General features: G+C 47.6%; 1 protein-coding gene across 3 annotated transcripts in view; it reads left to right on the top strand.

Annotated features, from left to right (window-relative positions):
* The window catches only part of EFNB3 (ephrin B3), an 88,338-nt gene that overhangs the window by 15,470 nt on the left and 48,503 nt on the right, over positions 1-24,365 (top strand). For 2 of the 3 annotated variants that reach the window (XM_088656263.1, XM_035135885.3), the window contains exon 1: positions 6,862-7,028. The exons of the other annotated variant lie outside the window; for it this stretch is intronic. In XM_088656263.1, coding sequence (XP_088512389.1) covers positions 6,910-7,028 — 119 coding nt within the window. In that variant the 5' untranslated portion in view covers positions 6,862-6,909. Of the gene's footprint in view, positions 1-6,861; positions 7,029-24,365 lie in introns of those variants that run through there. 3 annotated transcript variants of the gene reach the window in all.

Genomic DNA, 24,365 nt, shown 5'->3' with positions numbered 1-24,365 from the left:
AGGAGTCTCAAAGCGGCTAACATTCTCCTTTCCCTTCCTCCCCCACAACAAACACTCTGTGATGTGAGTGGGGCTGAGAGACTCAGAGAAGTGTGACTAGCCCAAGGTCACCCAGCAGCTGCATGTGGAGGAGCGGAGACTCGAACCCGGTTCCCCAGATTACGAGAGTACCACTCTTAAAACCACTACACCACACTTTCTCTCCAACCCCCTGAAACCACTGCGGAAAACAACCGTTTTTCTTGCCCGGGGGGGGGGGGGACGGACAAAACAAGGCTTTGATAATTTGCAGAATTGGACATCTTGACCAATCATTTTTCTTCTCCCCCCCCATTGTTCTTTTTTTTTTATAAAAAAAACCAGACCACAGAATCATGCCGCAGCAATGCAAACGCCAGCGCTACTAGTCCTCATGATTCTAAAATGAACTGAAATTTTGTGAAGCCGTTGCCTGCGGCAACCTCATGAGGTAGACTGGGGTGTGTGTGTGGCAGCTGGAAGAAGGTTCCCATATATTTTTGGGGGGGTGGTGGTGGAGGGGAGGAATTCTTCCATACCTCTTTCCTCCTCCCCTGACCAGCAAGGAAACCGATCAGATTGCGCCAAATAAGCAGAGGTGCAAATTTGCTTTACTAGCGTAGTTTCCGCAGCTTGCCGTGTTGGGTGCTAGAAGTCTAAAGTGTGCACATTGTTGAACGAAAGTCTGGTTCCCCGAGGAGTGGCTCAAATGAGCTGCTTATATATTTAGGAGGGTGTGTGTGTGTGTGTGTAGGGGAAAGTCCACGGAGGTGAGGCAAGCCTGTGTGGGGTTGGGCTTTCGCCTTTCCGCACCTCCGAAAGGAAGAACAAGCAGAACACCTGGAAAAATAGAGCAGGGAGGTTTAGAATCATAGAATCATAGAATCGTAGAGTTGGAAGAGACCACAAGGGCCATCCAGTCCAACCCCCTGCCAAGCAGGAAACACCATCAAAGCATTCTTGACATATGCCTGTCAAGACTCTGCTTAAAGACCTCCAAAGAAGGAGACTCCACCACACTCCTTGGTAGCAAATTCCACTGCCGAACAGCTCTTACTGTCAGGAAGTTCTTCCTCATGTTTAGGTGGAATCTTCTTTCTTGTAGTTTGAATCCATTGCTCCGTGTCCGCTTCTCTGGAGCAGCAGAAAACAACCTTTCTCCCTCCTCTATATGACATCCTTTTATATATTTGAACATGGCTATCATATCACCCCTTAACCTTATCTTCTCCAGGCTAAACATACCCAGCTCCCTAAGCCATTCCTCATAAGGCATCGTTTCCAGGCCTTTGACCATTTTGGTTGCCCTCCTCTGGACACGTTCCAGCTTGTCAGTATCCTTCTTGAACTGTGGTGCCCAGAACTGGACACAGTACTCCAGGTGAGGTCTGACCAGAGCAGAATACAACGTCAACCTGCCCGTCTTCCAGGTCAAGAAGGGGAGCAGCACAAATCTTCTCCAGCTTTTGCCTATAGATTTAAACCTCGTCATGTCTTAGAAGGTTTTCATCTAGGGAAAGGCTGTCCTGCAGTCCAGAAGCCTGAACGTTGCTTGAGCCAGTATACCTGAAGGAGCGTCTACACCCCCATCGTTCTGCCCGGACCCTGAGGTCCAGCGCCGAGGGCCTTCTGGCGGTTCCCTCGCTACGAGAAGCCAAGTTGCAGGGAGCCAGGCAGAGGGCCTTCTCGGTGGTGGCGCCCTCCCTGTGGAACGCCCTCCCACCAGAGGTCAAATACATCTGCTCTGGTCAGACCTCACCTGGAGTACTGTGATAGCCATGTTCAAATATATGAAAGGATGTCATATAGAGGAGGGAGAAAGGTTGTTTTCTGCTGCTCCAGAGAAGCGGACACGGAGCAATGGATTCAAACTACAAGAAAGAAGATTCCATCTAAACATTAGGAAGAACTTCCTGACAGTAAGAGCTGTTTGGCAGTGGAATTTGCTACCAAGGAGTGTGGTGGAGTCTCCTTCTTTGGAGGTCTTTAAGCAGAGGCTTGACAGGCATATGTCAAGAATGCTTTGATGGTGTTTCCTGCTTGGCAGGGGGTTGGACTGGATGGCCCTTGTGGTCTTTTCCAACTCTACGATTCTATGATTCTATGAAAGAAAAAAACAGCTACCAGATTTTTAGAAGACATCTGAAGGCAGCCCTGTTTAGGGAGGCTTTTAATGTTTAATAGATTATTTTATTTCATTTTTCTGTTGTAAGCCGCCCAGAGTGGCTGGGGAAACCCAGCCAGATGGGCGGGGTATAAATAATAAATTATTATTAAGCCTATTTTCTTTCACAGAGTTGGAAGGGACCACAAGGGTCATCTAGTCCAACCCCCCGCAATGCAGGAATCTCATCTCAAGCATCCCTGATCATCTGCTTAAAATCCTCCGACGGATGAGAGTCCATCTCCCGAGGGAGTCCGTTCCACTGTCGGACGGCTCTTGCTGCCAGACGTTGAGCCAGAACCTCTTTTCTTGAAGTCATGGGTTCGGGTCCTGCCCTCCGGAGCAGGAGAAAGCAAGCTCGCTCCATCCTCCATGCGACAGGTCTTTAGATATCTGAAAATGGCTCCCCTCTTGTCTCCCTCAACTGTTCCTCACAAGGCTTGGCTTCCAGACCCTCGATCATCTTGGTCGCCCCCCCTCTGCACACTTTCTGGTCTCCTGAACTGGGTTCGGTCCCCCACCCCTCATGGAAGCAAAAAAAAACCTTAGGAAGGCACGGACTTCTTACGGGAAATGAGTGGCCCCTTCCATTCCTCTTTGCGCTTTCTTCACTGGTTGCGGACAAAAAAGCTACCCTAGCCTTGCCCAGGTGGGGTTGTTTTCCTTTTCACATACCTGTACAGGTGCCTTATACAATATAGGTGTCCATCTGACGATCGCAGAGCCCAGGGGCTCCTCGGAGGATCAATTTTATCGTGCGCTTGTGATTCTTTGTGTTCATGATGGTATCAGGGCGGTTATGCGCCCTCCCGTTTTCAATACTGTTTGTGCCTGCAAAAGTTTTGCGGTGGCTGTACTCTTTGCTCCCAACTGGTGTTTATCCTGTAGCTTCCTCCTGAAAAACTACCATTTTTTCATCCCATAAATGTTCCAGTTTCCCCCCCTCCCCCCCTTTGTTGCACAATAGTTGCTACTCCAGACGGCAATAATGAGGTAGCTTTGTGAGGAAGCATCACAAAACCATGAAACGCCCCAGGCTGGAGGAACCCTAAGTAGCTCTGAAGGTGGAAACTACTTTCTTGCTTCCGTGCTGAGGACTAGAAGTTTGTAGAAATATAGAAAGCAGAGGTCAAAATGTTAAGAGCTCTTCCGCTTTGCAACATTCCATCTTACAACCAAAAGAAAAACGGCGAGGTATATTCTGAGAATAAAGCCACAACCGGCTGTTTTGGTTCGAAGCCGGTAGCGGCATTACCACCTTAGTTGTTCTTCAGGTCTAGTTTAGTGGTGTTTTGCAACATCTTGTGGTAGGAGGTTCCACTGGTTAATTATCGTGAGTGGTGAGGAGATAAGGCAAATTCCATTTGTATTTGTTAGCTGGTGTGGAGGAAGCCCAAGGGCTAATAAAAATGAGGCCTTCTCACTGGCTGGGGATTTTTTGCGGCGCTTTGAGCTTGGAAACAAAGGATTCCTCACATGTCATTCACTGTCACCCAGAAGGCTTTCTGTTTCCTGTCAGTTTCCAGGATTAGCAGGCTGTGGTTTCTCAGCGCAGACGGGAAAGCACTCTGTGTATGCTCAAAGGCACACTAGCCTCTATAATTATTGGTTTGGGGCTGAGCAACCCCCCCCCCCAATGACTGAAAATGTGTCCCCCAACTAGGCCTTTGCTGTCACTTAAGGAGAGTGTGAGGTTTTGGAATTTCACCCAGACGGCTTCACTCGTACCATTTAGATTCGTAAGAAGACTTCTTATCTTTCCAGAGAAAAGCTCCGTGAAACTGGAAAACATGCAAAAGAAAAACAAAAGGCGTAGGAGCGTGTGAGTTACTGGCATCACAGATCTCTTCATCTGACAGAGTACGGCCTCTTCCATCTTGCGCAACCGACACCACAATGCATTGTTTGCAACCGAGCCTTTGTCAGTTGATCTGTTATTTTTATTTAATAACCTGTCAGTCGTGCTACCGCACAACTGGCTTTGTCTTGCAGCAGCTACTCGGTTTCGAAGCAAGCAAGCTTTGCCTCTCTGGGCTGAGCGCCTGCCTTCCTCCACAGGGTTCTTGCGAACTGGAGGATAGCTGGCCGGACAGGCAGAAATTCATAGAATCATAAGAGTTGGAAGAGACCACAAGGGCCATCCAGTCCAACCCCCTGCCAAGCAGGAAACACCATCAAAGCATTCTTGACATATGCCTGTCAAGCCTCTGCTTAAAGACCTCCAGAGAAGGAGACTCCACCACACTCCTTGGTAGCAAATTCCACTGCCAAACAGCTCTTACTGTCAGGAAGTTCTTCCTAATGTTTAGGTGGAATCTTCTTTCTTGAAGTTTGAATCCATTGCTCCGTGTCCGCTTCTCTGGAGCAGCAGAAAACAACCTTTCTCCCTCCTCTATATGACATCCTTTTATATATTTGAACATGGCTATCATATCACCCCTTAACCTTCTCTTCCCCAGGCTAAACATACCCAGCTCCCTAAGCCGTTCCTCATAAGGCATCGTTTCCAGGCCTTTGACCATTTTGGTTGCCCTCTTCTGGACACGTTCCAGCTTGTCAGTATCCTTCTTGAACTGTGGTGCCCAGAACTGGACACAGTACTCCAGGTGAGGTCTGACCAGAGCAGAATACAGTGGTACTATTACTTCCCTTGATCTAGATGCTATACTCCTATTGATGCAGCCCAGAATTGCATTGGCTTTTTTAGCTGCTGCATCACACTGTTGACTCATGTCAAGTTTGTGGTCTACCAAGACTCCTAGATCCTTTTCACATGTACTGCTCTCAAGCCAGGTGTCACCCATCCATTCAACAGGTGCGGCTTCCCCCCAGGCATGCAGAGAAGGGGAAGGCTGCTGCCCCTGTTGAATGCCGGGTTCTCCGGGGATCTTTTCCTTAGAAATTAAAACAAACTGCATCTGGGTGCTCTTCTGGTGCTCTCGGTGATCTCCAGATCTTCTCAACCAAAACTTCCTCTGTCAAAGGGGCTGTTTTCTGAATGAGTTTTGGGAACGCAAAAGTTCTCCAGCCCAGCTCCTACTAATGTCTCAATTTCTCTCTCGATTTGTCCCCACGGTGGGGCATATATCTCTGGGCCACCCTTTGGAGATGCCCAGCGTTACCAGCTCACCAAATGCCCCCCCCCATGTGTGGGGAGCAACATCCCACCTCCTTGAACCTTGCCCAAATTTGGCCAACCTTCCCCCCCCCCCTTTCTATATATAATTATGCTGACTCCTTTCAAATCAGCAATTCCATTAATCTACCTCCAATTCTATCCACCTGGGGGTAGAGAGAGAGAAAAAATCCACATCATTAGATTTTTAAATATATTTCTTACCATTTCCCATTTTATCTTTTTTAAAGCAGCCACACAAATACACACCAAACAAACCCTGCAAGGGGAAAAAGAAACGTGTCAGCAAATCTCCACCTTGGGAGATGATTTTGGGGGGTGTGGAGAGTGGAAACTGGGGAACGAAACATTTCCTCTTTCTTCAAAGGAGTCTTTTTGTGGCGTTCCGGGGGCATATTTTTTCTCTTTTCACCTTCCTACTCTTTCTCCCTCCTTTATTCCCCCCCCCCCCGGAGGTTTTCTCTTTCTCTTTTTTGCATTGGCAACGTTCAAGATTGGATTCCGGAGTCCGTATCTTCTTTCATCTCCTGACTCCGGCTCCCTTGCCTGGCGTTTCAGAGTGTCTCTTCGTTCCAGAATTTCACATTCACCAATTCTTTTCTCCTCCCTTTTCTCTCTCTCTCACTCACTCAAAAAGAGAAAAAAAAATCCCACCCTCCTCTCTCCTTATTCCCATTATTTCGGCTTCATCGCTGGAGTTATTCATTGCTGAGCTTTCGCAAAAGAGGGAGGCGCGCTGGAGGAAGGGGGGGCGCAGGCAGAAAAGCGCAGCAAGAGGAAAAAATATTTCCCCCCCAAAAAAGGAAGAAGAGGAGAAGGAGGAAAAGAAGAGGGGGCTACTGGTTGCAAATGAATTCTTCCTTTGCCCCCCTTTTCTTCTATCTTGCAACACACACTTTCCCCCCCAGCGCCTTCCAGCACCAAAGGAGCTCAGCGCGCAATCCGGAAAAGGCGAAGTGGATAGGATTTCTCCTGCGTTCCTGTGTTGTTATTCTTGGGTGTGTGTGTATGTGTGTGTGCTCCCCCCTCTCTCTGTGTGTGTGTTTTCTCCCCCCCTCCCCGATCACCCCCCTTTTCCCCTTCTTTCTTTCCTTCCCACCCCCTCCAAAAAAGATGCGTTTCTTTCTCCCCCGATTATTCTCTCCATCTTCTCCTCTGGATCTGGGCAGGCGCCTCAAACTTTCCGGATCTGCCGAAAAGCTGGTGCCAAGGCGAGGATTTATAAAACTTTACTGACCGAGGGGATTTAGACAGACCCATCCTTTTCTCTTTCCTCTCTCTCTTCCTTTCTCGATCTCTTTTTTTTAAAAAAAACATGCAAAATAACAATATTATTAGTATTCTCTTTTGCGTGCGTCTGCGCTTTTAGCCCCGGTCTGTTTGCAAAAAAAGGAGTGTTGCTCTCTCTCGCTCTCTCTCTCTGCCTTCTTGGATTTTTGTGTGTGTGCGCGAGAGAGAGATTGTCAAAGAAAGAAAACAAAGGCGAAGAAAGAGAGAAAAGGGGGGGGGAGAGAAAAGACTGAAGGAGATTTGGTGCCCCCCCTTCCTCCACAAAAAAAAAGGAAAAAGGAGTTGTGCCTCTCTTGCAATAATGGCCCCAGGAATCTCCTGGGTTGGATTTTATACAGGTCTCCTGTTCGCTTTGCTAGAACTCTGGTTTATAGAAGGACTCAGCTTGGAACCAATCTATTGGAACACCTCGAACAAAAAGTAAGTATTTTGGAGTGTGTGTGTATATATATATATGGGTTGTGTTCCCTGCTTAGGCACCGGGTCCAAACTAAGTATATGTTGTGTGCTGGGATATCGTGGGATATTGCACTGTGCAAATTCTCCTGGTGGGGTGTGCGCGCAGAAGTTTGGCACAGGGTGGGGGGGGGGGAAAGAAATCGATGTGTGCATTATTTAAAAAGAAAGAAAATCTTACTTGGATTCTTGAGTTTGCAAAATCCTGGACTCCAAAACCAGAGAATCTAGGGAAATATAATATCCCTTGTGCTTTGGTGCGGGTAGTTGTGGTGGTCAGATTTCAAGGGAAGGACCAACGGAGCCCTTCTAGTTTCACGCCAGTTTCGCTCCAGCTCCCTTAACATTTTTAATACATTTCCCTTTTGCAAACTTCTGGATCTTCCATTCCCTACTCTTGTGGGTTTCATCCGGCTGGGTTAGGAGGACAAGACTTGCAACTGGGTGAGAATTTGATTCTTGGGTTTGCATCAAGAGTTGTTTGTTTAAAAATAAATATCCAGAGTGAAGCAAGTTTTGATTCCACTGTCTTCCTCTCCTTCAAGTGTGGTTTCCTTCTCTCTCTCCCCCTCCCCTCTTAGCCCTGGAGAGTTTATTTTGATAACTGACTCTCCAGCTAGTTAGGGAGGGCTATGCCTGGCTCCACAGGGTTTTCAAAGATAACTTGCGTTTGAAAGTTCCACCCACCCCTCTCTGCAAAATGGCACTACCAAAGAGTTGTCAGCTGTGTTGGTGTGTGTTTTGTGTCCTTAACACCCTGATGCTAAAACACATTTGCTCTTGCAAGTTAATTTCAGTGGAACTCCCCTAATTAAATATGGAATGTCCGCAATCCAGGAGGGTTTGCTTGCACCCTCTGTGCGCCAGGGATAATTTATAAACCATGCTCATCTGTAATCTAAAGATTGAATGATGAGCTTGTATGTGTTGCTGCGGTGGCCTTTTTTTTGTTTTTGCAGAGCAGCTGCTGCAAGAGATTTTCTGCACACTTAAATGTTTGGTTCCATAATGGTTGTTGAAAAGGCATTTGGGGTGTGTTGGGGGTGCTTTCAACTTTTTTTTGCGATTTGGGTGGGTCTGTGCAGAATTATCTGTGGCCCTCTTTTGTGTGCTCACATCCACTCCTGTCTCTTTTTCTCTTCCGTATGTGTGGATTAAATGTTCAAAACGCACAAATCCTTTGGGGGGGGCAGGAGGGGGCACCCCCTCCCTCGCTTGGGGAGTTGTTCTGCTGTGCATTGAAATGAATGGGCAGGACAGGAAGTTCTTACGCACTGCCCATTTTGGTGAAATGCATGTGCTCGCAGGCAGACACACTCACTCACTCCCTTCCACATCACAGCTTTAATAGGTCAGACTAAAAACATACTTTTATTTCTTGCTTCTCTTCCATATCTGGCCATTTCCCCCCTTGAGCTGGTTGAGGTGCTCTTGAGATGGGATGAATACTGTACTTCTCTCTCTCCTCTCTCTCCTAACACACACACACACACACACACACACACACACACACACACTGCTGCTTGAGTCCCAGAAACTGACTCCCCATCTGTTAACAATTGTGGCTAAAACCCCCAATAACTTCTGAAACCCTAGTCCTCCTTGCACATTTCCCCCCCCCTCCTTAAGGAAGGAGGAGGTTGGATTGGAAAAATTTACATAAAAACTGAGATTAGGGATCACATCATTTTTATTTTTTATTTTGGGAAAAAACCACAGTAGTGTCCTTGGGGAATTGGGGGGGATTTGGGGTGGGGGAGAGAAGAAAGCAAGGCGGTTGTTTGTCAGAAAAATCTCTCTCACACTTGAAAAAAAACCTGTGATTCATAAGTGCTACAATTTGCGCTCTGTCGCCATGCGAGGCAACGCTTCCTAGCAACAGAAATATATATTAGAACTTAATAGGCCTATTTGCCTAAATCATGGTGTGTGCGTGTGTGCATGCGCATGTTTCTCCTTCTTACTACCTTTTCTCTCACCTTAAAAATCTCCTCCAGAGGGAGGAGGGGAAAATTACGTTTTTTAAAAAACATCACACATTTCCCCCCCCCCTTCCCTCTCTCCCGCTTCTTGATAAATGTGCACATCTGATCATTGAAACTCTGTTGGAAACAATCAACAGGGAGGGGGGGCAGGTTCTCCACATTTACTTATTTAAAAATTGCAAACCTGAGCAGAGCAGGCCTCCAGTCTCTCTCTCTTTTCTCTGATTTGGTGGCCACAATCCGGCGGAAAATTTCTCCAGCGTAGAAGCCCCATAGAAATGAATGGGTTTGGCAAGAACACAGACTGCCTCCAGCCCAAGGCCACGTTCATGCCAATGGGGCTCTCACAGCAGAACTTTGCAAAAAAAATTCAACATACAACTGCTGCTTTTGTGTAATTTTTAAAATTTATTCCCATTTGTGTCCCAGCAGAGGTATCCCCACCCCCACCCCCCGGTGTTGGACTCTCTCCTGTTCGGGGATTTTGGAGGGTGGAGGAGTGCCATTATTATTATTATTATTATTATTATTATTATTATTATTATTATTTTCCTGCAGATTTAGGTCTGAAAGGGGAAGGATGGGCCCAGAGGACAGAGTGGTCCAGGGAGCTTCAGTTAGTTAGAGTTGCGTAAAAAAAAAAAATAGGGAAGGGGGAACGCTGGAAAAATTGTGGGCAAAGATGGGGGGGACACATCCTCAGAAGCTCTGGCCTGTGGGCTGCCCTCGATTGTTTAAAACCAAGCAAGCGAAGGTTGTTTCTCAAGATGAAAATTTGTTGTTTCCCGAGAACACACACAGAGCAATCGCATTTTAAATTGTTCTGCCCAACTCAGCAAAGACTCTGTGGCTTGAGCGTATATTTTACCTATCCATTTTGTGGCTGGGGGTTTCTCTCTCACCCCCCCCCCCAACACTCTCTTAATTCACCTCAGAAGAAAGAGAGAGTTTAGCATGAGTTGCGCATCCTTTTTGTGACTTCTGCAGCCGCCACTTCTGGCGTGCGAGTTTGGTGTGAATCGGAATATTTGTGTTTGTGTGTGTGTGTTGTGCATAGATAGCTGTTTGGTTCCCCTCCCAAGCGAGATGTGTAGGGCTGCAACAGATTAATCAACTTAGAAAGCTTTTTTAAAAAGTTGATTGATCTGCTGCCTCGGCTGTCTCAATGGCGCATGTTTTGTTTGTGAGGAGGTGATATTGGTCCCGGCGAATGACTGCTGCAAAGGTCACACAGATACATTAAAGGCAGGCTTTCCTTCCGGCAACAGCTTTTGATTTCTAAATAGTTGCATCCTTGCGCTTTCCTCCGGTATCTCGGCGAGCTGAGGTTCCCGTCATGTGCAAATTTATTTAAATGCGACGAGTTAATGAGTCCATAAATTGGTTGACCGCCCTATCAAAAAAAGGTGAGGCGCCTTTTCGAAAGTAAAGGTTGCGATTCTTTCACCCTGGGCTCTGTCTCAGCCAAGACCGGGGAAGGGTGTTTGTGGAGGGGGGGGGCACCCATCTGTGATGGTTATTGTGGCAATAAAAAAATAAATAACGTACGTCTAAAAGGATGTGAGAGTTTGATGCAATATCTTCCCCTCCCTGAAATTGCTCATCTATTCTTTATTATCATCTTTCTTTCCCAGTGAAAAAAGGAGAGTGTGCTTTGCATTTTGGCCTTCGCGATCAGATGGCAAACATTTTAGCCCGAGAGATGGGATGTCTTGTCCTCCAAGGGATCCGAGTTGGTCCTCTTCCCGTCTCGCAACCCAGCGCTCTTTGAAATTCTGCCACACCCTAGACTTGGCTGAGATGGATCTCGAGTGTCTTGGCGTCTCGGCGACGCTCCATCTCCTTGTGGATTGCGAACCCACGGGTATCTCCTTTAATTCCCCCTCGCTCGCACGGCTTTCTCCTCGAAATCCTGCTGTTCCCACAACTTTCCTTTCCCCCTAAATCCAGAGATTACCATGCAACCGTTGTGGCACTCTCCTATTCGAATTTTCAAAACATAGAGAATCTCCAGATTTAGGTAGCAGGACAGCGTTGGACAGCAGGAGTTGGAGGAGATACGTATTAAGCCGAGATGTGGACAGGGGACCTTAATCTCTTTCAGGTGTTTAGCCTGGAGAAGAGAAGGTTAAGGGGTGATATGATAGCCATGTTCAAATATATGAAAGGATGTCATATGGAGGAGGGAGAAAGGTTGTTTTCTGCTGCTCCAGAGAAGCGGACACGGAGCAATGGATTCAAACTTCAAGAAAGAAGATTCCACCTCAACATTAGGAAGAACTTCCTGGCAGTAAGAGCTGTTCGGCAGTGGAATTTGCTACCAAGGAGTGTGGTGGAGTCTCCTTCTTTGGAGGTCTTTAAGCAGAGGCTTGACAGGCATATGTCAAGAATGCTTTGATGGTGTTTCCTGCTTGGCAGGGGGTTGGACTGGATGGCCCTTGTGGTCTCTTCCAACTCTGTGATTCTATGATTCTAGGTGTTAATGTGCCTTTAAAAGTGTGAATCCCCTAAATGTAGAATCTCCTGCAGCCTGGTTTCGATCAGGTATGTTTCTGCACCTGCCCTTGATGTTCATCCTTGGTGTACCTTGTTGGCATCCGTCTGTCTCGAGAGACAATGGAGTGTGCCTCCGGGGGTGAACAACAAATCAGAGGTGCATACCGATCGCACATGGCCACAGACCTACGGCATGCCTCCGTGTCGGGTGGACGAGGGGTGTGACCTTCCAGATCACGTTGAACTGTAACTCCCATGATCCCTCACCGCTAACCATGCTTTGTTGGAGCTGGTGTGGGTTAGCAGTCCAGAAAACATCCCAAGAGAAGCTCCATCGCTTCCTTGCCTTGCACAGGAAGGTGCTTTCATCCCCCAGCCGTGAAAGAAGTCAGGCTGGACAGCTCAGTTGGTTAGAGCGGGGTGCAGACAACGCCAAGGTTGCAGGTTCGATCCCCGTATGGGACAGCCGCACAGTCCTGCATCGCGGGGGGGTTGGACTAGAGCAGGCATCCCCAGCCTTCGGTCCTCCAGATGTTTTGGACGACAATTCTCATCATCCCTGACCACTGGTCCTGTTAGCTAGGGATCATGGGAGTTGTAGGCCAAAACATCTGGAGGGCCGCAGGTTGGGGGTGCCTCGACTAGAGGATCCTCGGGTGATTCTAAGTCCATCGCCCTCTCCCCTTTTCAGGTCAGGATTTTAGTCTTTCCGCTACCGTCCACTAACTCGGTGGCTCCACCATTTCCATGGATCAAAACCCTCACTTGCCCCCGGAAGCGTGAGCGATAGGAGCATTGTGAGTGGGAAAAAAGCCCTTTAGCTGCTCCAACAATGAATATTTAAGCCGGCGAAAGTACGCAGAGTTGTTCTGTGTGCATTGCAGGCCGAGGCTGTGCGCGGCGTTCTAATCTGTGACTCGGATGTGTTTGGGCCACGGGTGTCTATATTTTCCAAAAAGGATTGCTTTCGTTCTTTTATTTATTGAAGTGGGCTGCCTCGGGTGGCCTTAGGATCTGAAAGGCAGCAGGCAAATTTTGGGTGTGTGTGTGTATGTGTGTGTGTGTGTGAGAGACCAGCACATTAGTCGCATCAATGTCCGCTACCAAAACGCTTTTAAGCAGAGTTGTCCTGGTGTTGATTTCTCTGTCGTGACCACAACTTTCCCCGTGTTTCGACCCACAACCCAGTAGAGCAGTTAACTAGTTTTTTTTAAGGTTCTGTTTTAATGGAAAGCTCCCCTCTTTAGACTGGGTGTTGTTTCCACCTCTTTCAAAACACAGTGAGCCCCGCTCTGCTGCGTTTGGGGACCCCCAAAAGTCCTGCCCTGATGGCACAACATGATGGCATGAACAGCCTGGGAACTGCAGACTTCTTCACTTTTTTACAAGCCGGATTCTGCGATTGCAGCAATAGGAAAGACCATGGCTCTATGGCCAGGGGTCAGCAAACTTTTCAGCAGGGGGCCGGTCCACTGTCCCTCAGACCTTGTGGGGAGCCGGACTATATTTTATTGGGGGGGGGATGAACGAATTCCTATGCCCCACAGATAACCCAGAGATGCATTTTAAATAAAAGGGCACATTCTACTCATGTAAAAACACGCTGATTCCTGGGCCGTCTGCGGGCTGGATTTAGAAGGCGGTTGGGCCGGATCCGGCCCCCGGGCCTTAGTTTGCCTACCCAGGCTCTATGGCAGTACAGAAAGCTCAGATATTAAATCCCTGACATTGCTGGTCAGAAAGCAAGCAATGCAAAAGAGCTTTCTCGGTCCAGGACCCTGGCGGACCGCTGGGCTCAATAGGGAAGGGTTTGCCCTGATGAAGACCATCTGTTTTGCGTCTGCAAAAGTTGCCGGATTCAGTCCCCGGCAGGTAGGGTTGGGAGGGTCCCCTTCCTGAAACCCTGAGCTAAGGTCTAACTCGGGATATAAGGCAGTTTTTCCACGTAGAAAAGTGGCCTGGTTGGAAGGCGATTCCTGAGATTTGCGGATGAAGGGCAGTATACAAATGCAATAAATAAAAATACTTGAGGGGCACGCTTATTTTGGGATGTACGCCTCTGAAATTTGTTGCGTGGCTCGATTGCTTTACGTTGCGTCGCAAGCTGTGTTTTTGCGACAGGGTAGCTGTCTGATACGTCCCTCTCACCCCTGTTGAGGAAAGTTGTGTGGGATTTTTGGGCCGCAAGCCCCGATAAACTTATACAGTACGGCCGCACCCTGCGCATGGGTTCAGTTCAGCATACACGAAAATTGCGTGCACCCGAAATCTTGGAGCTCTCCTGCAGCTAACTGGGAAGGGGAGATAGAGGGGGAATTGTCTAGCAATTAAAAGCTCTTTTTGTGCTGGGTGACCCAAGGGGAGGGAGCCCGTGCAAAAATAATTTTTAAGCTCTCTGCTCTGCTTGCATTTGACTTGCGCCGTTTCCACCAGCCACATAGGGTTGAAATCACGCAAGTTAAAATGTGCGTTAGAGGTGGCCGTACGTTGCTGTGGAATTATCTGAGCTCTGGCGCGCTAATTTGGATTAAAAACTTTGCAGGAGCAAAGTTGTACCCCTTGTACCCCTTGCCCCAGGGGGTCTCACGTGACGCTCGGCTCAGTTACGTCAACTTTACCCTGCACCCCAGAAGTGTGTACACGCCGAGAAGTCGTTCGGTCAGCTCATCCTATTTGGCAATGATATTTCTTTTCTGAAAAGATTGTGTTGGCTTCCCTCTTCTCTCCTGTTATCACATCAGAAGCGGGCGGGCGGTTGTTCAAGATCTACTGGTAAATCATCTCCTAATGATTTATAGTAGATCGTCCGGGGTTTTTAGACTCCCCGTTTAATACTTCTCAGCAACCAAGGAACTCCTTTTTTCTGCCTTAAACGAAGCTGCTGAAACATTGAAAACTTGGGAAGAGCCAAGAGTGGACTTTTGTAATGCGAGCTTGGTTCTGTTCCGGTGCTGAAAACAAATGTGCTCCCAAGTTCTTGCTATTTCCAGGTGGGATTTAATTCTGGAAATTCAGGCCGAAGAGTTGCAGTTGCCTGGGATGTGTTGTGCAACAAACTCTTTTCCCCAGAAGACCAGACTTTTTAGCGATAAGGAAAGTGATACGAGAAATGCACTGGAAAGTGTCGGATAATAACATTTGCTCTGACGCCATGCCGTCTAACCTCCCTGAAAACAGATTGTGATGAATGCTAAATAAAAGGGAAGCTCCTGTAAGGTTCAAATGTGCTCTTGAATTCTGCCTTTTGCACGCGACTCTGCTTGGCAGAACTTTGGGTCCCCGTAAAAATCTGACAGACTTAAATTCTATCCACCCCTAATCTACGCAACAAACTTGCATATCTGTTTTTGATTACCAGTTTTAGCCAGCTTGGTTCTATTCCTGCCCTCCCTGAAAGGATCTTGGGAATTGTAGTTTTGGTCGAGGTGCCAAGACCTCAAAGAAATTCTCAGCCTCCTTCGCACAATTTCCTGGAGAGAACGTCTGACTCCTGAACCATTTTGAAATCTGTTGCATACAGATGGATTCAGCCGGAGTGTCAGACAGCAAAAGGCTGCTAGCCTGACCCAACGCGCAGTCTGTTTTTTTTTTGCCTATAGGAGGGCATTGGTAGATGTGCAAACAATCCGGGAGGATTTGAGATTTTGCATTAAAATGTGTTCTCCCCGTTGGTTATCTGAGAATAAGCACGGCTGCAGGCGCGCTCAATTTATTCACAAAGGTATTTATATGCCATCTCGTGTACAATGTCAGTGGGGTATAAGGCAATGGATACTTAAATATAATAAAAAAAACAAAATACCATACAGACATTGTTGTTGTTTAGTCGTTTAGTCATGTCTGACTCTTCGTGACACCATGGACCATAGCACGCCAGGCACTCCTGTCTTGCACTGCCTCCCGCAAATATTACATTGGAACAAAGTGTTAACGATTGCGCAGCGGCCCCAACCCGGGGAAAAATCCATCCGTCTTGAAACCCATGTGAATTTAGATTGTAGCTGCCGTCGCCACCCCATCGCCGATTCTGATACCCAGATTCCCAGATATTTTTCATCAGCTCTGATCAATGAGGCAGTACGACTAATCAACGAATGTTTTAATCACGGGTTAAAACTTTGCTGCCTGATAGTTCTATTAGCTAATCAATCAAAAGCTTTGTTGTTGTTGTTTAGTCATGTCCGACTCTTCGTGACCCCATGGATCAGAGCACGCCAGGCACTCCTGTCTTCCACTGCCTCCCGCAGTTTGGTCAAACTCATGTCCGTAGCTTCGAGAACACTGTCCAACCATCTCGTCCTCTGTCGTCCCCTTCTCCTAGTGCCCTCCATCTTTCCCAACATCAGGGTATTTTCCAGGGAGTCTTCTCTTCTCATGAGGTGACCAAAGTATTGGAGCCTCAGCTTCAGGATCTGTCCTTCCAGTGAGCACTCAGGGCTGATTTCCTTCAGAATGGATAGGTTTGATCTTCTTGCAGTCCATGGGACTCTCAAGAGTCTCCTCCAGCACCATAATTCAAAAGCATCAATTCTTTGGCGATCAGCCTTCTTTATGGTCCAGCTCTCACTTCCATACATCACTATTGGGAAAACCATAGCTCTAACATACAGACATTAGACAGTACCAAATGATCATTTGACTGGCCAATCTTAAGAAAAATTAAACAGATCAGGCCCGTTGGCATAAAAAGGTATTCACGAGATGCCCAAAAGTCAGAGGTGAGGATGACTAATGAATCTCCGCTGGAAGTGTGTTGTTGTTGTTGTTGTTGTTGTTGTTGTTGTTGTTGTTGTTGTTGTTAATTATATCCTGCCCTTGCCTTAGGGTGGGACTCAAGGCGCCTTACACAAATTAAAACAGCATGGATGAAAAACAGAAGGCTATGAACATATATAAAAGATAATAGTTAAAAGGCAAATAAACGATAATAAAATAAAAATGAATTTATTGAGCTACAAATAGTAAAAAAAAAAGCACAGCACTCTTTAAAAGCCCTTTCCTTAAAAAAAAAGGTCAGTCCTCCAAAGCCAGTCAGAATAAAAGTCCTCTGTTGTCCTGCCAGGGGAAGGACAGCAAGGAGGGAGCCAGGCTGGCTTCTCTCAGCAGGAAGTTCCAAAGTTGCCTGGGAGCAGCCACCACCAAGAAGGCCCCGCCCCACATCCCTGTGATGGTGGCGGGAGCGAGAGGAGGGCTTCCCCCAAAGATCCCAGAGCCCAGGCAGATTCAAAGGGGAGAATACGGCCCTTCAGACAGTGAGAGCCTAAGCCAGATAAGGATTTATAACTCATAACCATCCGTGTGAATTGTGAGCAGTGTCTATCTCTGTTTTAAGGCAGTTTGGAAGCCACAGTGGCGGCAGCGGCTGAGGTGCGAGGCCTTCGGGTCCTAGCGGGTAGCTCCGTGAAGACGCCAACGCTCTGCGTGGCAGCAGCTATGGAAGAAGCAAATTTGGCGCGAGGGATCGCGAGCTGCAAATAAAACCAGTAATAGAGTATAATGCCGTCACAGGCAAACCTATGGGGTGACCATGTTTGGGATGCCGTGTATAGTTCCGGTCACCCCAGAGAAAAGTTTCCTCCCTCTCTTGCAATCCTAGAACCAAAGGCTGTTTGGTGCAGCTGGGTGTTGTTGTTTAGTCGTTTAGTCGTGTCCGACTCTTCGTGACCCCATGGAGCAGAGCACGCCAGGCACTCCTGTCTTCCACTGCCTCCCGCAGTTTGGTCAGACTCATGTTCGTAGCTTCGAGAACACTGTCCAACCATCTCGTCCTCTGTCGTCCCCTTCTCCTAGTGCCCTCCATCTTTCCCAACATCAGGGTCTTTTCCAGGGAGTCTTCTCTTCTCTTGAGGTGGCGAAAGTCTTGGAGCCTCAGCTTCAGGATCTGTCCTTCCAGTGAGCACTCAGGGCGGATTTCCTTCAGAATGGATAGGTTTGATCTTCTTGCACTCCATGGGACTCGCAAGAGTCTCCTCCAGCACCATAATTCAAAGGCATCAATTCTTCGGCGATCAGCCTTCTTGATGGTCCAGCTCTCACTTCCATACATCGCTACTGGGAAAACCATAGCTTTAAATATACGGACCTTTGTCGGCAAAGTGATGTCTCTGCTTTTTAAGATGCTGTCTAGGTTTGTCATTGCTTTTCTCCCAAGAAGCAGGCGTCTTTTAATTTCATGACTGCTGTCACCATCTGCAGTGATCAAGGAGCCCAAGAAAGTAAAATCTCTCACTGCCTCCATTTCTTCCCCTTCTATTTGCCAGGAGGTGATGGGACCGGTGGCCATGATCTTGGTTTTTTCGATGTTGAGCTTCAGACCACATTTTGCGCTCTCCTCTTTCACCCTCATTAAAAGGTTCTTTAATTCCTCCTCACTTTCTGCCATCAAGGTTGTGTCATCTGCATATCTGAGGTTCTTGATATTTCTTCCGGCAATCTTAATTCCGGCTTGGGATTCATCTAGTCCAGCCTTTCGCATGATGAATTCTGCATATAAGTTAAATAAGCAGGGAGACGCAGCTGGGTAGGGGAAGGCAAAAGAAAGTCCTTCTCACGCCGTGTCATCCAAACAATGGGCTAAGGTCCTGCAAGTGACAGCCGCCATCTTGGAAGGCTTTGCAAAAGGATTAGACAGGTTCCCGGAGGCTGGAGGCTGTCCATGACTGCTAGGCCGTGTTTTCCCTCCACTGTTTGTTGGAAACCTTGAGAGGGGAGAGCCCGGCTGGGCCTGAGACCTGCTTGCAGTCTTCCAAAGAGGTGGCCATGAGAACAGGACGCTGGGCTCGGTGGACCTTTGCCCTGACCCAGCAGGTCTTTCTGCTTACGTTCACACATGCACGCCGACACTTGAGATCCTTGCGTCGTGCCACGGACAGATACCAAGGGGGCCTAACTCGAGCAGCACCGCGCCGCGGACTCTGGGGCATGTCCTGGCGGAAGCGGCGCAAGTTCCCTTTGCCTTGGTTTCCCCACCAGGAAACAACCGCAGCCTTCATCTCAGGGGTGTTGCCTCTTGCGACGAGGGCTGTAAACAAACGCCGGCAAGGTTTGCTAACCTCCCCGCGCGTAAAGGAGCCTGCTTGCGAGCTTTGCACAGAGATCTTCCGCCGGCAGCGTAACCCGCAAGCCGCCTCGCTGAAGTTGACCCAATAAAAGCGATCCGCTTACCTGTTTCGGTTTGGCAGCTGTAAAAACCAGCCGTCAGTCTGGGCGCAGCTTTGATGGCTCGGCTGCTTGTAAAATATTTTCTTCCTCTTGACACCTGGGGAGTTGCCTGTGATTCCTTGGCAAACAGATGTCAAATTGTTTAAGGCGTTTTTGTCTTTATCTCCTGTCAGGCAATTCGGCACGAAGAATATATTCTTCCCGTTTGCCACTAGGAAACGCCACCCCTTTGCCTAAAACGTGACATTTGTGATAGGTAAGACTCTCACATCTTGAGTGCTTCTGTGGAGTCAGTCTGGCACCCGTTTTGATTTTTCTCTTTTTTTAGACTGGTGCATCCAGGTTTTAGCCTTCCTTGCAAATGAAAAACCAGCCGATCCGAAGTCACTTGACATTGTCCCTCACGGGGGCTTCTGGCCTTGATGGTCCTTGGTTCCCACCCCCGCCCCGGCCGAACCGCGTGTGGCAAACTGTAATCTCTTTCTGATTGTAGCCTTTATACTCTTTTGTCTCGCCAAGTAATCTTGTGGAGAGGATTCGGGGCGTGAGGGGTCCTGCTCTCGCGTCTGCGGCGAGGCCCGGTTGGATGACCTTGATGGTCTTTTGCAGACATGTAATTGCCTAACGCAGTACTCTTCCTTCAAAAGCCTATCATTTCAGAGGAGGCATTGCGTGCTAGTGATTTCTTTTCCCTTCCTTTGGGAAAAAAAGAGATACTTTTGTGTGTGTGTGTGTGTACGCACCGTACATTTAAAGCACATCCCTGCTCCTTTGCAAAGAATCTTGGGAAATGTAGCTCTGTGAGGTGTGAACTATAGTTTCCAGGATTCCCTGGGGGAAAGGCGCACTTTAACGGTATTTTGTGCGTGTGTCTATCTTCCACCTTTACTTCCATGGATCTCAAGGAGGTGCACGTGGTTTTTCTCCTCTGCGTTTCCTCTTCACAACAACCCTGCAAGGCAGGTCAGGCTGAGAGGCCGTGCATAAGCCCAGTGAGCCTTATGGCTGAGCGGGGATTCGAACCTGGCTACCAAGTCCATTCTGCCTGCGGGTGATGCCCAGGCCATGCGGGTGGATGGCACAAGAGTCCCTCTGATCATGTGCAAAGTGCCTTTCCCTCGCGACTAGTTTTCACGAACGGCGTGTGATGCCACAAGGAATAATGTTGAACGCTGTGAAGCCCAGCCTGATTTCCTCTCTTGTCTCTCAGAAGTCTGGAATTATTCCAAAACCATTCCCCCTTTTTTAATGCACTTCAGATCCACTGCCTCAGCACCATCGCCACAGCCGCCTTCAAGTCCCTCAGGCCGTTTGGGATAAACGAGATATTTTAAAATTAAAGTGATGCGTTTTTCTCTCTCTGGAGCAACAAACCGAACGAAACCGTGGTTTTCTGCCTCCTCGTTTTAGACAAATAAACAAATCTCCCGAATTTCGACACTGAATCTCTCAAATGCGTCTTTGGGGCGGATGCACAGATGTTTATGCGGCGAAAAAGTTGCCGTTGTTTTGCAGGCCCTCAGAGTGCCTTCCGGAAGGTTCTGTTTTGTTGTAGGCGTCAGGAAACATCTTTTACAAATTCATATTTCCACATTGCTTATTAACGGTTGCAACATTGAGGGGCAGATCCCAGTATGTGTATGCATGTCTGCCATTGCCAAATATTACATTGGAACAAAGTGTTAACGATTGCGCAGCGGCCCCAACCCGGGGAAAAATCCATCCGTCTTGAAACCCATGTGAATTTAGATTGTAGCTGCCGTCACCACCCCATCGCCGATTCTGATACCCAGATTCCCAGATATTTTTCATCAGCTCTGATCAATGAGGCAGTACGACTAATCAACGAATGTTTTAATCACGGGTTAAAACTTTGCTGCCTGATAGTTCTATTAGCTAATCAATCAAAAGCTTTGTTGTTGTTGTTTAGTCATGTCCGACTCTTCGTGACCCCATGGACCAGAGCACGCCAGGCACTCTTGTCTTCCACTGCCTCCCGTAGTTTGGTCAAACTCATGTTCGTAGCTTCGAGAACACTATCCAACCATCTCGTCCTCTGTCGTCCCCTTCTCCTAGTGCCCTCCATCTTTCCCAACATCAAGGTCTTTTCCAGGGAGTCTTCTCTTCTCATGAGGTGGCCAAAGTATTGGAGCCTCAGCTTCACGATCTGTCCTTCCAGTGAGCACTCAGGGCTGATTTCCTTCAGAATGGAGAGGTTTGATCTTCTTGCAGTCCATGGGACTTTCAAGAGTCTCCTCCAGCACCATAATTCAAAAGCATCAATTCTTTGGCGATCAGCCTTCTTTATGGTCCAGCTCTCACTTCCATACATCACTACTGGGAAAATCATAGCTTTAACTATAATACTAATAATAATAATAATAATAATAATAATAATAATAATAATAATAATAATTTATTATTTATACCCCGCCCATCTGGCCGGGTTCCCCCAGCCACTCTGGGTGGCTTCCAAAAAAACAGAAATTCTAAAATACAGAAATCCATCAAACATTAAAAGCTTCCCTAAACAGGGCTGCCTTGAGATGCCTTCTAAAGGTCTGGTAATTGTTCTCTTTGACCTCTAGTCAAAGAGAACGGACCTTTGTAGGCAAGGTGATGTCTCTGCTTTTTAAGATGCTGTCTAGGTTTGTCATCGCTCCCCCCCCTCCCAAGAAGCAGGCTTCTTTTAATTTCGTGACTGCTGTCACCATCTGCATTCTGCAGTGATCATGGAGCCCAAGAAAGTAAAGTCTCTCACTGCCTCCATTTCTTCCCCTTTTTTTGCCAGGAGGTGATGGGACCACTGGCTTTGATCTTAGGTTTTTTTAAAAAAAATGTTTTGAGCTTCAGACCATATTTTGCTCTCTCCTCTTTCACCCTAATTAAGAGGTTCTTTAATTCTTCCTCGAAAGCTAGATAACCCTAAATTTACTTTAAAAAAAATTACACACCTGCAAAACACCTTGTTCGACCATCTTCTGTGCAGACAGTGATATGGGTTGTAAACAAGGCTCTGGAAGTGATCATAGAATCGTAGAGTTGGAAGAGACCACAAGGGCCACCCAGTCCAAGCAGGAAACACCATCAAAGCATTCTTGACATACGGCTGTCAAGCCTCTGCTTAAAGACCTCCAAAGAAGGAGACTCCACCACCACACTCCTTGGTAGCAAATTCCACTGCCAAACAGCTCTTACTGTCAGGAAGTTCTTCCTAATGTTTAGGTGGAATCTTCTTTCTTGTAGTTTGAATCCATTGCTCCGTGTCCGCTTCTCTGGAGCAGCAGAAAACAACCTTTCTCCCTCCTCTATATGACATCCTTTAATATATTTGAACCTGGCTATCATATCACCCCTTAACCTTCTCTTCTCCAGGCTAAACATACCCAGCTCCCTAAGCCGTTCCTCATAAGGCATCGTTTCCAGGCCTTTGACCATTTTGGTTGCCCTCTTCTGCACACGTTCCAGCTTGTCAGTATCCTTCTTGAACTGTGGTGCCCAGAACTGGACACAGTACTCCAGGTGAGGTCTGACCAGAGCAGAATACAGTGGTACTATTACTTTCCTTGATCTAGATGCTTTACGCCTATTGATGCAGCCCAGAATTGCATTGGCTTATTTAGCTGCTGCATCACACTGCTGACTCATGTCAAGTTTGTGGTCTACCAAGACTCCTAGATCCTTTTCACATGAACTCATAGCTGCCAAGTTTTCCCTTTTCTCGCGAGGAAGCCTATTCAGAATAAAGGAATTTCCCTTAAAAAAAGGGAGAACTTGGCAGCTATGCATGTACTGCTCTCAAGCCAGGTGTCTCCCATCCTGTATTTGTGCCTTTCAATTTTTTTTGCCCAAGTGTAGTACTTTACATTTCTCCTTGTTAAAATTCATCTTGTTTGCTTTGGCCCAGTTGTCTAATCTGTTAAGGTCATTTTGATCTATAGTACACAAGGCCACTGGTTGTCTTTCTTGGTCTTTCTGACTGATCATCAGGCTCACAAAAAAACACACACACCTAGCTAGGAAACCCAGGAGGTGCAATTCCTCAGGATCCTGATTATATTTTGGACCGAGCTTCATCTAGGTGTGTCTGTGATTGTTCTTAGGCGAGCAGGATGGGCCAGAAGTGATGGGGAGGAGTTAGCCTTCAAGACGAGTGAAGGCGATCGGCGGCCAAGTTGGCTGGAGCCAGGAACCCAGAAGTCCAGTCTCGGTTCCATCTTGATGCCGTATGATTTTTAATTGTATTTTCATTGCTCCCCTTTCTCTCTCTCTCCCTCCCCCCCCCTTATCTGTTGCATTTCACTGTCCTGCAGCTTGAATTCCGTAGAATTGTTCTTAAGGCAATAAAATGCAATGGATAAGCAATAAAAGGAAGCTATGAAAGTGCAATCGGAAACCTGGAAGCATCTGGCAGCTGAGAAAGAGGGGAGAAATCATTAAGTGGTCCATCAAGATCAGGCATAGGCAAACTCGGCCCTCCAGATGTTTTGGGACTACAACTCCCATCATCCCTAGCTAACAGGACCAGTGGTCAGGGATGATGGGAGTTGTAGTCCCAAAACATCTGGAGGGCCGAGTTTGCCCATGCCTCCTGATAAAAGATCCTTGGAAAGTCCTGCCTCTTGTCCATCTGAAATTTGGGGGATTTTTTTTTGGGGGGGGGGTGGCAGTTGGCTGCCTTTTGCCATTATCCTTCACCCAGCAGACATGGAGACCATCGCCAACTTCTTTTAAGCCGAGACCTTTCATGTTTGCGAAGATTGCTATCGCGTTCCCTCTTGGCCTCCCCAACTCCAAGCTAAACTGCTCTAGCGCCTTTGATCTTTCCGAGATATTCTCTTCCCCAGGCCGCAAAAGCATTTTGGGGAGTCTGGGATCTTCCCCACTATTTTTCACAAGGGATCGTAAGCGAGTGCCTTATCTTGGGGGAGAGGGCCGTTTGCTGGCTGGGGCAAGTCTTTTGCAGATGTTTTTCATGGGGGGCGGGGGGGGGGCTCACGGCATTAAATTCTTACTGCTTTCAATAGATAAAGCAGGTTTCTGGTTTGTTTGTTTTTTGTTTTCTTGCAAATCAGCTTGGTGGATTTTCACGGAAAGCGTGCAGGTTGTTTTGCGGCGGCTTCCACGCGGCGGTTTTGCTATAAACCTCGAAGAACGTAAGACGAGCCTGCTGGATCAGGCCATCATAGGCCATCATAGTCCAGCATCCTGTTCTCTCATAGCGGCCAACCAGGTCTCCATGGTGGGAACCCCACGAGCAGGATTCGAACGCAAGATCCCTCTCTCTTCCTGCGGTTTCCAGCAACTGCTGTTCGGAAGCATTGCTGCCTCCAGTCGTGGAAGAAGAGCGTAGCCCCCCGTAGCCCTCTTTTCCGTGAATTTGTAAAATTCTCTGTTAAAGCGAGCCGGTTTGTTGCCTGTTGCTACTTCCTGTGCGAGTGACTCCAATAGTTTAACCCAGTTAATCCTCTGAGCAGGTTTAACACTGGATACGACCCCTGGTACTGTTCCTTCATGCAAATTTAGGGCAGCATCTACGCAGCACCATGCTCATCCAAATGCCGAACCTGCGTTATCTTCTCATTTCTTCTCTGGCGATCCCTTGTAGCCGAGTAAGATTGTCTTCCATAAACACAGTTTTAACAATGAGTCCGTAAGT

This window comes from Zootoca vivipara, chromosome 12 (assembly GCF_965207765.1).
Source record: "Zootoca vivipara chromosome 12, rZooViv2.hap1.1, whole genome shotgun sequence".
Taxonomy (NCBI): domain Eukaryota; kingdom Metazoa; phylum Chordata; class Lepidosauria; order Squamata; family Lacertidae; genus Zootoca; species Zootoca vivipara.
This window is presented reverse-complemented; position numbering and strand designations above follow the sequence as displayed.